The sequence below is a fragment of the Sitodiplosis mosellana genome, unplaced genomic scaffold, assembly GCF_009176505.1.
Source record: "Sitodiplosis mosellana isolate CC-2019 unplaced genomic scaffold, AAFC_SMos_1.0 Smas_scaffold_6165, whole genome shotgun sequence".
Classification (NCBI taxonomy): Eukaryota; Metazoa; Arthropoda; class Insecta; order Diptera; family Cecidomyiidae; genus Sitodiplosis; species Sitodiplosis mosellana.
In genome coordinates, this window is record NW_022601406.1 from 4,005,319 (window position 1) to 4,019,030 (window position 13,712).

Genomic DNA, 13,712 nt, shown 5'->3' on the forward strand with positions numbered 1-13,712 from the left:
AATAGCACCGCATTGAACGCACGTTACGCGCATTTTTTTGACCACATTTCAAATTCATGCACATGCGATATTTGATTGAGCACATATTTTTTCTTGTCTTGACAACTTATTGTTTGAAATTCACATCTTTTTAAAATTTCAAATTGAATATTTTTTCTTTTTCTTTTTTCAATGGTTTTTATTGAAATCACAATAAGAAAAAATGTTTGTTTACAACAAATTTAACGTATATATTTATAAGTATGATTACGATCCATTTCATATGGATGTAATGAGTATGACATAAATACGGATGAGGAATGTGTATGCCCTTTTCAAAAAGGATTCAATGGAAAAAAATGGTCTGTTCAATATACTAAATACGGTAGTTGATACAGTAATTTTTGATACCTAATAATAATGGTAACCTTCTCGATTGATAATAATCAAGTAGGTTTGGCCTTGTAATATCTTAGCAGCAAAATGAATAGGAACGTTTGGTTCGTTTGGATGCCATTCGTTCGCTTCGTCGTAGTGCGGAGTCGGTATTTGTTGGATATGGGCTGTATCTGTAATCGCCATTTTGTTGCTCTGTTCTGGTCGGACTTGTATTTTCTTCCTCCCTGAAGCTGACCACCTTTTTCGACAGAATTATCTTTTTGATTGTTTCGGCTGGTGTTGTTGTCCGTATGAACAAATCTGATGACAGTTGAATGTCATATACTGGTGGTGGCAACGGAATTGGTCCAGGTAGTGCGTTCAGATCTTCTTCGGTAAACCCATAGAACCATTCCTTTGTTGGCTGTCGTTGCAACTCTGGTGCAATGTAATAGAATTCTACACAAAAGATTGCAATGAATGATTTCTTGTAGAGAGGAAGTTTGGTTGAATGAAATGTTTCTTCTTCAAATAATTCAAACTATTTAAATATTCAGTTTATTTCGAACTCGAGTCAAACTCCGAACGAAAAAAAAAAATCCATGAAAAGATTAATTGAAAACTTACGCTTTCGTCGCTGTTCCTGTGGTTCTTCAAGAGAAATTTCATATTGTTGGTCGTAATCTATTGGGATATCTTGGACTGGTATACTACGTTTGAGACACTCGTACACTTTCATTTGGACTGCGAGCCAATTCAGCTGGCTGTGTTAACAAATGTGTTGGACAAATGACAAATTTTGAATAAACATTTCATGACTTTTACAGAGAATGAATGGACTTGACTAAGAAAATGTGTGATTTTGATACTTACCTGAAGAATGCGTGCTTCTTCACAGCTTCGTACCCAGTTTGGCCAGCTCCTACAAATCGAGAATGAACATAAAACGAGACAAAAAAAATGAAAATCCACATCAAAATGAAGTGACTAGTTGGTTCTTTTACCCAATCGTTGTTCCGGATCTTTGATCAGCAACTTTTCGATAAAATCGGTGACAATTTTCACATTTTGGTTAACACCATGTAGCTTATCGAGGCGCGGCTGTTCTTTTTGTATGCGATTACGATGCACCCGATCGCTTATACCTTCCATTATTGATGCCAAGAACGGTGTGTGTCCAACAAGCAATTCGAAAGCAATGATACCCAGTGACCACCAATCCACCTCAAAACTGTGACCTTTGTTTGTGTCAAGCATTTCTAAAAGAATATCCAAAGATGCCAAATCGACTAAAATATGTACGATATTTAGTCCGATAGTCCATTATCATTTGATAGGTATTATGCCGAGTTTTACCCGAAAAAAAATTGTCGCTTTTTTCCCAATTACAATCAAAACTACTCTTACCTGGTGCAAAATAAGCCACTGTTCCAGCCTCATCAGTTAGCCGTTCGTCATCTTGAATTTTGCGCGTCAAACCAAAATCGGCAATAACGATGTGATTATTGCGAGAGATCAGAATATTCTCCAGCTTTAGATCGCGATAAACGAAACGTTGTTCGTGTAAATATTCAATGGCCAGCACAATTTCCGCACAGCAAATTGTCGTCTCGGCCAATGTCAATGTGCCGGATTGCAGAAAATTGAACAAATTCCCGGCCGGCATATAATCCATTACCATGTGGTAATGATGTCGTGTTTTCAATGCATATTTCAGCTGAACAAAGAATGGAATGCCCCATACCAACTTCAGCACCTAAATCAGTTTGAGTAGAAAGTGTGAAAATGAAAATGGTTCTTCAATTGCATCGACCAAAAAATCTATTCCAATTTTTTTTTTTTTTTTTTTTTAAATGGCATGAAAATGAAATCTGATCGAAACAGGAGACGTCATCTTACTTTGAGCTCGTTGCGACAGATGTTGTGTTGATCTTCAATTTCTGGATTTGATCGAATTGATTTCATGGCATAGGTTTTTCCATCGTCTAGGCCGCCGTTTTTACGTACCAAAAATATTTGACCAAAGCCTACAACAAATGAATTGCCCCATGGAATTTTCTTAGAAAAAAAAATCTGCTGATTTGGTTTGGCCAATTAGAGTTTTAATCGATTGTTTTCGGTTTAAATGTTGTTGTTTTCAGCCGAGCGCATTGCGTGCTCTGTGTGTGTTGTTATGCATTTGTGGCCAACGCAAAGAATGTCATGCAAATTGAATCGAATGAAATGTCTTCTTCATACTTACTGCCTTCATCAATTTGGTGAAAAACCGTCAGAGATTTCGTGGAATCGGCTGACATCGTCGCGCGAAAAAAATCAAATAAATGTATTCCAACTGAAAATGCTTTTTACTTTTGAAAATCGGTCTGTGTATGTGTATGTATGTAGGTTGGAAAACAGTACAAAAATGATTGAATTTATTTGACTTCAAATACAATGAGACAATACATGACAGTCCATCGCTTGCGATCGCTGAGTCAGTTTCGAATGAGGTGATTCTGATAAACATTCATTGTTGAGGCAAAATTTAACGGAACCTGTTGAACCAATTGATATTTTCATTGTCGCATTGGAAAAACAGTGCCATGCGATTTGCATTGTCAACACAGAGAAACGAGAATCGAAACGAATTCATCGAGTCAGCGAGACTGTGTGTGTGTATATATGTATGTTTCAGTTGTCATTGAACGCATCCATTTCGTTCGTTTTGATTGAACCGACGAACTGTCATTGAATTTGCAGATTTAGCGCTGTTTTATTATTGTTTTTGTGTGCTATATCATAAAGTATTGCTGTATCGTTCGTGTTCCATGTTGTGTTGATTGAAATCCCCAAACACACAGTGAATTGAATCGAAATTATTTTTGATTTTGATTTTTTCTTTTAAATCCGGGCATCGCATGGTAAAAAGAGCCATCAAAAATAAGAAATCCAAATTGTCAATCGGATGCGGAACTTTTGATTGGAAAAAGAGCATTTAGCAACGCCAAAATCACCCAAAAAAAAAACGAAGTCACACACTCACAATGAGCAAAGAATTGCATGCGACAAAATGTCGTGCGTGTATGTTTCCACTGAATACGGCAACGAATATCGTGCCCATATTCAAAGAATATAAAGCCAGTACGATTTTGGCGCATATGATAGCCGATACCATTCACATTTTGGTGAGTTAAACAAATTTTTCCACAATTATATTTTTATTTTTCGTTTATTTTTTTTTCTGAAATTAAATTTGATGGTGGTGAACTGTTTTTTTTCTTCGTTTTTTTTTTGTTTATAGCCGGAGCCAGACGATAAATTGGGTGGCAATGTGTGTAAATTGTGCGCCGAAAAGATTTACGCCTTTTACGAATTTCGATTGTCGTATTTGGAATCGGATAAGCGGCTACGCGAAATGTTACACAATTATGAGACAAACCAAAGACTGACGGCATCTGGTTCAGATTCAGTATCTAGCATGAGCATTACGGACGAAGATAGCAGCGCACAACGACCAAAACTGGAAAAATCGAGCAGCGAACTCAGCAACGTATACGATAGAATAGAATGTCACGAGTGTGGGCAATGTTTTGAGCGCGAGCTACAATTACGAATTCATTTGCATACGCATCGCAATGAGACACCGTCACATAATACCGATTCACAAAATGGTTTCGATGAGCAATTTTTGTTGGCCACCATTAAAAGTGAACCCGTCGAATATGAATTGGATCCAATGGATCCGATGGCGGCCATATTGGATTGGCCGGATACAACACAAAGTGATGCCGATAATTCGTCACTGCAGCATGATGACGAAATGCGTTGGAAATGCACGATATGTGAGCAGCGATTTTTGCGTCGTGCACATTTGCGTTCCCATCGGAGACAGCATGCAGTCGATCGAAATAACACCAGTACCACCAGCAGCACAATCACCGCCGTCACCGCCACCATCGCTACCGTCAGCGATAACAAGCCCAACGAGAAGAAAAGTGACAAAAAGACCATTCCACCAACGCATAAACATGACAAAAGCAGTGTAAATCTGCTGAAAAAGAAGTATAACCTAAATGTTACGGCCGATGCGGCACAGTTTGAGCGATGGCAATGCAAAAAATGCTTCTCAACATTCCGAACGCGACGCTTACTACGCGACCACAATGTCGTCCACCGAAATTCATCGCTTGCTTCACTCGATTTTGATAGCAGTTTGCTGAACGATAGCCTCAATCCAAATGAACCGTCAATCATACACTTTGATGCTGATTCGGATGCGGCCGTGGCAGCAGCAACAGCTGCGGCGGCTGCCATTGATGTGCGAAATTACATCGCTGCACCGCCGTCACCACCACCACCACCACAACAATCACCGAAAAAAATGAGCAGCTCACCAAAGTCACAGTCGACACCGTTGAAGATGAACACCAGCAGCAGTGAATCGGCCAAATGGAAATGCCCCAAGTGTCGCAAGGCATTCGAAACGCCGAAACAATTGCGCAAACACAAATTGGCCGCGCACACCTTCGAAATTAAATTGAATCTCAAATCAAAGAATTTTATCAGCGAAAGGAAAAGTGTGAGCTTCAGTGAACTGACGACATCGTCGGCAGCGAAAAAACGGAAGCTTGAAGCACGTTCGCAATTTGTTGAACGTGATTGGCCATGTTCGAGTTGTCATCAGGTGTTTAGTCGGCGCAATCAATTGCGTGAACATCGACGCACGGCACATATGCTCAAGCCAATGGGTGCGTTGCCCATTTCAATTTCCATGAAACAGGAACTCGGCCCGGATGATTACGCTGTCGCCGACTAAATGATACAAACAAACACACACACACACACACCATTTATACACAATCACACACAGACATCGGACACACATATTTTCATTTTATCGAGAAATTTTACGTTTTTCCAACGATTTTGAGCGAAAAAATACAAACAAACGACGAACGCATGGACGAGAGAGCGTGAGATAGAGAGATTTTAAACTTGTATTCAATGCATTGAATATTTTTGTTCTTTTTTTTTGGTGTTCACCGATTTACTGAATTTCCATTTTCACACCGAGTTTTCTATTTCGAATTTACGAGAGAAAAAAAGCATTTTTTTTTCTCTTCTTCATTTCATTTTCGAATTCTTTTTATCATTTTTTTTTGAGTTTAGGCCGCAGTATTGATCGTGTTGAAATTTCCAATGTATAAATATTAATGATTTTTCTCAATCTCATTTTTTTTAAATAAAGAAATAAATAAAACAAACGGATTTTTGTTTCAATTTTTTTTTTGTACATTTTTTTTCAGCCGTATGAATCAGCTTTATTTGTTCGTATGTGTTTTTTTTTACATGGAAAATATGACTTCATTTATAAAAAAAATGTTTAGTGCACGAAAACTCGCGTTCACCCGCAAAAAGAAAAATAATATAAAAAAATCTACTATCGAATTGGCTGTTTGATTCCGGCATAAAGTGTTGTATTTGGAGGAGGCCGAGCTGGTTTGGTGCATCAGCTTTATGGGATTTAAAAAATCAACAACTAAATCGATTCAATGATTTCATTTCTTGGACATTTTCTATTTCTTTTTCATTTCTATACAAAATATTTGTTTGATTCAATTGAACTCTGTTTTTGTTTTTGTTTCGTCGTGTGTGTACTTTTTAACATGGCAAACGTCGTTTTTATTTATTTTTGAACTTGTTTCTGTCGCTACATAACATTTTGTTTCGCTCTTTTCATGTTTCTTTCATTTGAATTCATGTCTGTCATTTTTAGCGACTATTCTTAACAAAATATACTCTTTATTTAAAAAAAAAATACATTCAACTCAAGCTCCTGCCTATCGACATTTTTTTTCATTTTCTTTGTCGTCTACAATGAACATAAATTTGGGGTGAAAAAACTGTTTTTCTCTTCGATTCTATTGCATCATTGCGACGAATCGAGAGCCACTTGAGTCCGGCCGCTCTCGTTTATCTCGTTAGGTATAGCATTTTATAGGTAAATTGTATGATCCATATGATAAAATAGGAATCTCTATATCGAACAACCAGCGAATTTGTTTTCGTTTACTTCAACATTCATTACATTTATATGTTTTCGTGAGAATATATGTGAAAAAATGGGGTTTTGTTTTTAGAATGAACGTTTTTTTCTCATCTTATTTATCTAGAAAAAAAATTGTTTGTATTTTGTTTTGTTTTTATATCGATTAGAAAAAAGAATTTGTTAAAAAAAAATGACAATTGTATTTGTTGATTGTTGAAGCACTAGATTTGTGTACTGAATCGAGGCTTGGGCAAATCACCGAAAATCGCCTCACCATGCACACTCTGAGCTAACGCCTTTATACTCGCTGCGATGTCAACGTTATTTTGTCGATCTGGGTACTGAAATGGTGAGAAGAAGAAAAATGAGACGACTTTTTTAGTCTAATTAAACAATAAATAATTAATTGATTAACAACAGTTTGATTGGCTAATTTATTTTGCCAATTTTTATTGATGTTTTTTTAGGAATTATCTTAATCAATAGGTAAATTGTGATGTAAATCAATGATGAATTTTAATGAAATTCGTCATTGTTGTCAAACAAAGATATTTTTGAATGAAAAATTAAGAGAAAAAAACAACAGAGCAAGAAAAAAGCCCATTGTGTTATATAAATAAATTGTGTTATATAATATAACATCATTACAGACTAAAATTGAAAGACAAAAAAAACCGAAATTTTTTCATGATCATTTTCTTACCTCTTCATAATCGTCTTCGTTGCGTTGATTGAAGATCGGCACAGCCATCGGAAGACTTTGGGCAACGAACATCTTTGAGCCACTTTTACGAATGGTTGGTGTGATTTTGATTCCACCATTTCGGCCAACATATGAATCTTCTGCAAATAATTACAAAAAAAAGCAAAGAGAGTTATCACTCAATTGAACACAATTCACACCCATGTTGATCATACCAAAGTCTTCATCATCGACATCTTCATCATCCGATTGCGTCACTTCTGGCATATTACTGTCGCGCGTATCCAAACCGTCCATATCAAAGAAAATATCGTCGTCAATGTTTGAGTTCCGTTGCGACACTTTGTCTGGTGTGGAATGTTTGATTTTCGTTGCCTGCTTGCCCGCACACAAACAATAGACAAGGAAACAGAACGAAAAACGACAGCGAACGAAAAAAAAAAAAACAAAAACAGCCCGATAAGCAAAACTTGTTGAAATTTTAAGTGATAAAAGCAGAGAAAAAAAACTGCGATGTCAAAACCTGTGTTTATGAAATACGTACGTGTTTTTTGGTGACTAAACTTTGATTGAGTAACATAAACGATTGGGGCTGTTGTTTGAAGTTTGGACTGTTGCCGATGCTCATGGGGGTGCTATCCGGTGTAACTGGCGGTGTCAAATCGGATAGTAATTTTGAATTTGCACTTAAATTACTCATCAACGTTGCATCGTTGCTCGACTCGTTGATGCCTTTAATTGACACATCGTCCTCAATTGCCCTGTTCCAAAGCAAAAAATGAAAACATGAAAAAAAAAGAAACGGTTATTCATTTATTTTGATTAAAATTTGAATCAAGAGAAAAAATACTATTGAGTCAAGAAAGTAAAAGTCGTGAGAGTTTCATAGCATATGGTTGAGAAGAAAAAAAAAATTCTTCCACGTGCCAAATTATCCCACGTGCCAAATTCTCCCATTTAGGAAGCATCCAGAAAAAAAATTTAAATTAAAAGACGGAATTTTTTCTTTTTTGCCTGAATATTAATTTAAGTTGATTCACCTCAGGTATATGCCATTTGAACCGATAGACATATTTGTTGACACAATTCATCAGCTGAATTTCGTCTTCAAACAATGTGAATTCAAATGAAATTTTATGGAATTTTCCCGTAAATATAAACTCTCACACACTTTTCAAAGGCTCATTTTACTTTATAAACGCACCGTTGTGCATCTTCAACTCACCGTAAAATGTCTCGATAATCTTGTTCGGCCTTTTGACGAAATGCTTTAAGTGCGGACATTTGTTGCGTGCTAAATCGTTGGATGCGCGTTTCGGTGTCTTCCGTTTCCGATTGAATAACATTATTGAGATATTGTCTGAGTTGTTTGGCTCGATCGTTACCATTTTGTAAGGTTTTAGCGTTGCTCGTTGCATCAATCATGCTGCTGTCAATGTCGGTGGTAATTGGGCTCAGCAAAATATTAAATGACTTAGAGAAGTTTTTCTGCGTTTTAATTATGTTGATTTTCTCTTGGTTGGTCTGAAATGAGAGTGAAACACCGCAAAAAAAAAATAAATAAACAGAAAAATGGTTTAACGTCAATCGTGGGGGAAAAAAGTTCTAAAAATTGACTGCATAGTGATGGCATTTGGCCAATGAAATTGAATATCGCTTACCCATAACGATGGATTGATCAGTGTTTTTGCCGAATCATTGGTCTGGGCATGAGTAATAGTTTTACAGTGACGGCAGGTGTGCAAATTCCAATTTTCAATCAGCGTCACGCCGATCAAATTCGTATGTTGAATCGCTGGTGCAATCAGAGATGCGGTTGATAGTTTGGCCTATGCAAAAAGAGGATGAAAAAAAAAACACCGAATAAATGGAATGAAGACAAACCATCGAACATACAACAATCAGAAATGTTTAATCAATTTTCGAAACCAAAAAAAAACACAGCTGAAAGAGGCAACAACAATAATATCGAAAAAAATCATCTACGAATATGTCTATCGATTGAATCAAAAGTGCTCATTTTTATTACCCATGAGCACACCGAGAGTGTGTGATTTTACGCCATAAACAGCGATATTTATATTTGAAAGCGAATGAACAGCTCAAAATGTAGAAAATAAAAAAAAAAATTATTAAAGAAAAAATAACGCGTAACGATAAGAAAATAGATTTCGAAACGATGTAAAGAGATTTAATCGATGTTCAAAGACTGAATGAATAAAACCGAAAAAAAAGGAAGTCAACACTACACAATAACAACAACAAAATTATGAACAACAACTGTTTTTTCCCGTTGAATAGATTTTGATTTGCACGGCGGCGATTCGGCCGATTTGCTTGATTGCGCTTGCCGAAGCCGAACTACACACACACACACACACACACAAACACACACACACAGAGAGAGAGAGAGAGAGAGAGAGAGAGAGAGAGAGAGAGAGAGAGAGAGAGAGACGTGCCCGAACTGAAATCAAAGCTCGCTTAAAGTTGATTCGTTGCCAATCAATAAGTTTTCATAATCAAAAAATAGTTTTTCGTTCATCAAACCGTGCTCGCGAGTCACCTAATCTTTTCCAATAGGAGTCTTGATGTGAACGAGCACCCGAGACACAGAGAGAAAGAGACAGACATTGAGTGAAGAGAGATGTGAGCCGTGAACGGGCCATGACAGAACGCTGCTCTTCTAATAAATGCCATTTAATATCTTGGTTATTTGTTTTGTATCATTCTTACGTCGCGTTGTCTTTGCTTTTTTCTTTCTCTCTCTCTCTCTTTCTCTCTCTCACTCTCTCTCTCTCTGCCTCACTTACTCTGCCGCTCATTAAAACATGTATCGTTAAGACTGTTTCTTCCTATCCTTTCTTAAGAAAAGTAAGCGAACAAACGAGCAACAAAAAATAAATATTTCAAAGTATATTCATAAAGTTGACTTCTTGTTTTTCACATTTTTACAGTCGTCACAATGAAGTGGTTTTGTAGGCGTTACGTTAATCGTTTATACATATCACGCGTTCATGATATAGAATTAATATATCTATCTATCTGACTTGGCGGTGTTGTTTTTTTTTCTCGAAGCCGCTTCGCTGTTGTCTTTCTTTTCTACTGTTCTCTGTCTTCTGTATGTCTCTGTGGCTATCTAACTAACTCTCCTGTTCGTTAGTGTATCTCTTTGAATTTGTTGTTGTTTTTATTTTCGTCATTTTCATCGTTGCTGTTGTTGTTCACAACCAATTAGAACTAACGTTTGCTGCTGCTTGACGGTGCACAGTTGGTATAGTGCTCTCACATTTATTAGAATTTATTAAAATGCATTTTATGATATAGAAACAGCGGATTGCACGGATCGTCGAGTTGTTTGTTGGATTTGCTATTGCTGTGTGTGTCTGTTTTTTTTCTCTATTCATTTTGTTATTTTTGCGCCGCTATGAAAGCAAGCAAACCAAAGCCAAATGGCGAATATAGGAACAGTAAAGAAAGAAAAAAAAGAGTTGCATATGAAGCAATTGCAGAACATTACACGAGCATCGAGGCACGTAGGAATATAATGTGAAACTGACGATCCGGCGAGCACAAACAACAAAACACTGCAATGAATATAGAAAAAAAAGTGCAGAAGAGAGAAAAAAGAGCAACAGCAACAAACCAACAAACGTTGCACAGATGATTAGCAGAAATCGCATCATTTTGAGTCGCTCAGGACGCGCCCGATAGAATCTTTTGTGCAATAAACACACAGCGAGAGGGCAATAGAGAGCAATTTCAATGAGTACATTCGGTGTGTGGAGCTCTGGAGCTCAATTTTACAATAAGTCTGCACTACTGTAGGGCACATACGCACCACAACAACGACGAAGAAAGGCAACGCGAATGAAAACACAAAAACAAGGCAAAGAGAAGTTCTTGACTACAGTGAAGTCATTAAAACAAATTATTTTGATTGTGAGACACACGTACGTACTGTACGCACATACACAGACATACGCGATTGCATCATTACATTGGAAACATTGTCGAGCATTGGCCACTAAACGATTGTATTTATCAAAAGTACACACAATTTGCAATTGTTAATAATCGCGCTTCACACAATCTACACACATGACCGATCTCGACCGACCGACCGACCGATGGAGCTGAGTGCGATCGTGCGCGCGCCCGCGTACGCTAAACATGACAATCGGGCCAGCCAGCCAGCCAGCCAATGAGCCGACACACAAACCAGGAACAACAAAATCAACACGAATTTAATTGATTTATATCACACATAATGCTTTTTTTTCATAAATACTAAATGCATATGTCTATATCTATAGTTGGTGTATATTTACCGTGCGGAAAAATTGCAATTGGTTGCTATCGAGATTTTCGGCCGTGGAACATTGAATGTACGGTGGTTGTTGTTCTTCAGCGTTGTTGTGATTGTCCTCTAAATTATCGCGTCGATTGACCGCTGACGATGGTGGTGTTGTTGCAGTTAATGATGATGAAACCGTATGGGCTTGATTTGCATTCGGTGTATTCGTTTTATATGCGATATCATCGTAATTGGATATCGATGCTGCTACTGGCATTGCGACGGGCAAATTATTGGCCGTCGACTTAAGCGTAATATTTAGGCACTTGCACGCGATCAGCATTTTGTTCCGTCCCCGTTCGTCTTTTTTTTTCTTTTTTTTCGGCTTGTCTCTCTCTCTCTCTTTCTCTGTTTCACACACTCACTTTAAGTGTCGGTGTTGTTGTTGTTGTCGTCAAAATTTTCGAATAATTCTTGTTTTTCACCGGTCGTTTATTTTTAATAGTATTTACAATAATATTTAACTTTGACTTATAAATTTTTTTTATGGCTGCTGCTTCATTTACATTCAACCAGTTGTTGTCGCACCAAAGCTGAACTAAAACAGAAAGAAAAGAGATAGAAAGAGCATAAGAGTGGAACGACAAAAATACATATATAACCGAGTCAGGAACTTTGAACATACACGATCGGAAAGTCGATTTTCAATTTTATCGATAATAATATTTTCGTTCTTCGGTTTTATTTATGATGGCTTTGACTCCGTAGATAAATGAACAAACGCCGCGAACTCGGTGAGTTTAGTTTATTTTATTTATACATCATTTTTTTTTTGGCAAAATAGATAAAATTAACCGATAAAAAGTGATTCGGCGAAAGAGAAAGAGAACTTCAATGAATTAGTTGGTTTCACTTAATGAAATCGATTGATTGAATTTGTCCTGGCTCGCGTAAGTCTTGAACATTTACTCAAGTGAAATTTACCCAAAAATCAAACACAACACTCGGCAACGTTGTCAACGAATTTCTAGGCAATAAAATGTATTTTTTTTCTTTCGAAAAATAATAATAATTAATTCTTCATTTCTTCTTCTTCTGCTGTTGCTCTCACTCTCTGTGCCGCTGTTGTTATTCGTGTATTCTTATTTCACAGGCTGAATTTGTTGTAGTGACTATTTTATTTAGGTATACACGGTATATGAAATGTACAACAAAAACGACTGCTTCAACAGTTCTGTCAAAAGTAACTCGTGTAGTCCCAAAATGTTGTACATAAAGATTGCCTCACTCACACACATAATATACACACTCGCAGCCAGAAAGACACACGCATACATTCAAAATATATCGCATCGCATCACACTCAAGCCGATCCAAAACAGCACTGTCCTAATGCAAAATACCTCTGTTTGAAGAGAGAGAGAAGAAGAAACGAAATACAAACGCCGTTCACAAACGGCTGTTTTCAATACACATTTGCACCCATACATACACGGGCCGTTCAGCTGTGCGCACCGCTCTTCGGGCCCGATTATTCGGTACTCTTCACTCTTTCTATCTCTTTGATTTGTATAACTACTTTACTGTTGCTTCTATTTCATTTTATTTGATTTGATTTTTTTCATTTGCTGCTATTGTTGTTGTATTTATTATTTTTATTCGCGTATACGCTCGCATATGATTTTATGGTAATATATTTTCACGCGTGCATCTATGTGATTTGTAGTTTGGTTTTGTTTTTTCATAGGCTCGTGGCTCTTGCCATTTTATGCGAGTAAACTAACAGCGGAGAGGAATAGGAAGAGAAATAAACGAAAACCGAAAAGAAAAAATGAAACCAAAGATGTACAGTCATGGACTAAATTGAGCGTACGACTGCCAGAAAAATGTATCGCGGACTATTTCATGAACCTAATTTATTTTTTTCAATCAATTCTTTGCACTGTTTGTTGCGTAATTATGTGAACTAATAGTAACCGAGAGAATTTTGAATTTTTTCTTTGGATTTTGTGATTTTTATTGAAAAATGTAGATGAATATCATTTTTGTGCTGGACAAAATTGAGCGTACGGTCCGTTTAATATTTGTTTAAATAGAGAAAATTCATGGAAATTGAAAAAAAGGGGATACAGTATGATGCACAAGCTCATGTTGCTTCGAAATGGTATATATGTTTTGCTCCACCGAACCGTTGTTTGGGAAATGGAGACGGTTAAAATTTTTTTTTATTTTTCACTTTTATCACCTTCAACACATATGAATATTTCTTGAACCAAGAATGATATTGAAGCATCTTAACCGGCGTTTGAAAGCTTGAGGTTAGACCAACG

At 36.9% G+C, this 13,712-nt stretch overlaps 3 protein-coding genes across 18 annotated transcripts in view; 1 reads left to right on the forward strand and 2 right to left on the reverse strand.

The window, feature by feature from the left end:
- Positions 1 to 150: 150 nt before the first annotated feature.
- On the reverse strand, positions 151 to 2,935 carry LOC129574905 (ribosomal protein S6 kinase alpha-4-like). Of its 6 annotated transcripts, none has more exons than XM_055457546.1 (7): positions 2,600 to 2,935; positions 2,257 to 2,384; positions 1,765 to 2,113; positions 1,362 to 1,616; positions 1,231 to 1,279; positions 985 to 1,121; positions 151 to 816 (listed from the first exon to the last, which is right to left on the reverse strand). In XM_055457546.1, the coding sequence occupies exons 1-7, from the start codon at positions 2,652 to 2,654 to the stop codon at positions 452 to 454; spliced, it is 1,338 nt and encodes a 445-aa protein (XP_055313521.1). In that variant the 5' UTR covers positions 2,655 to 2,935; the 3' UTR covers positions 151 to 451. The 6 variants fall into 6 exon arrangements, with proteins under 6 accessions (XP_055313521.1, XP_055313517.1, XP_055313519.1 ...); XM_055457542.1 differs by having other exon boundaries at positions 1,362 to 1,646; positions 2,600 to 2,923; XM_055457544.1 differs by having other exon boundaries at positions 1,362 to 1,646; positions 2,257 to 2,415; positions 2,600 to 2,923.
- A 119-nt stretch (positions 2,936 to 3,054) lies between these two features.
- LOC129574896 (zinc finger protein 91-like) lies at positions 3,055 to 5,600 on the forward strand. The gene is made up of 2 exons (XM_055457522.1): positions 3,055 to 3,521; positions 3,638 to 5,600. The coding sequence occupies exons 1-2, from the start codon at positions 3,381 to 3,383 to the stop codon at positions 5,150 to 5,152; spliced, it is 1,656 nt and encodes a 551-aa protein (XP_055313497.1). The 5' UTR covers positions 3,055 to 3,380; the 3' UTR covers positions 5,153 to 5,600.
- Positions 5,601 to 5,884: 284 nt separating this feature from the next.
- The window catches only part of LOC129574902 (uncharacterized), a 12,029-nt gene continuing 4,201 nt past the window's right edge, over positions 5,885 to 13,712 (reverse strand). For 7 of the 11 annotated variants that reach the window (XM_055457533.1, XM_055457534.1, XM_055457531.1 and 4 more), the window contains exons 2-8: positions 11,417 to 11,980; positions 8,750 to 8,917; positions 8,314 to 8,612; positions 7,633 to 7,849; positions 7,304 to 7,463; positions 7,089 to 7,228; positions 5,885 to 6,726 (exon numbers count right to left, since the gene is read on the reverse strand). In XM_055457533.1, coding sequence (XP_055313508.1) covers positions 6,607 to 6,726; positions 7,089 to 7,228; positions 7,304 to 7,463; positions 7,633 to 7,849; positions 8,314 to 8,612; positions 8,750 to 8,917; positions 11,417 to 11,725 — 1,413 coding nt within the window. In that variant the 5' untranslated portion in view covers positions 11,726 to 11,980 and the 3' untranslated portion in view covers positions 5,885 to 6,606. Of the gene's footprint in view, positions 6,727 to 7,088; positions 7,229 to 7,303; positions 7,464 to 7,632; positions 7,850 to 8,313; positions 8,613 to 8,749; positions 8,918 to 9,898; positions 9,926 to 10,330; positions 10,508 to 11,416; positions 11,981 to 12,067; positions 13,361 to 13,712 lie in introns of those variants that run through there. The other 4 variants (XM_055457527.1, XM_055457529.1, XM_055457537.1 and 1 more) reach the window with 4 other exon arrangements.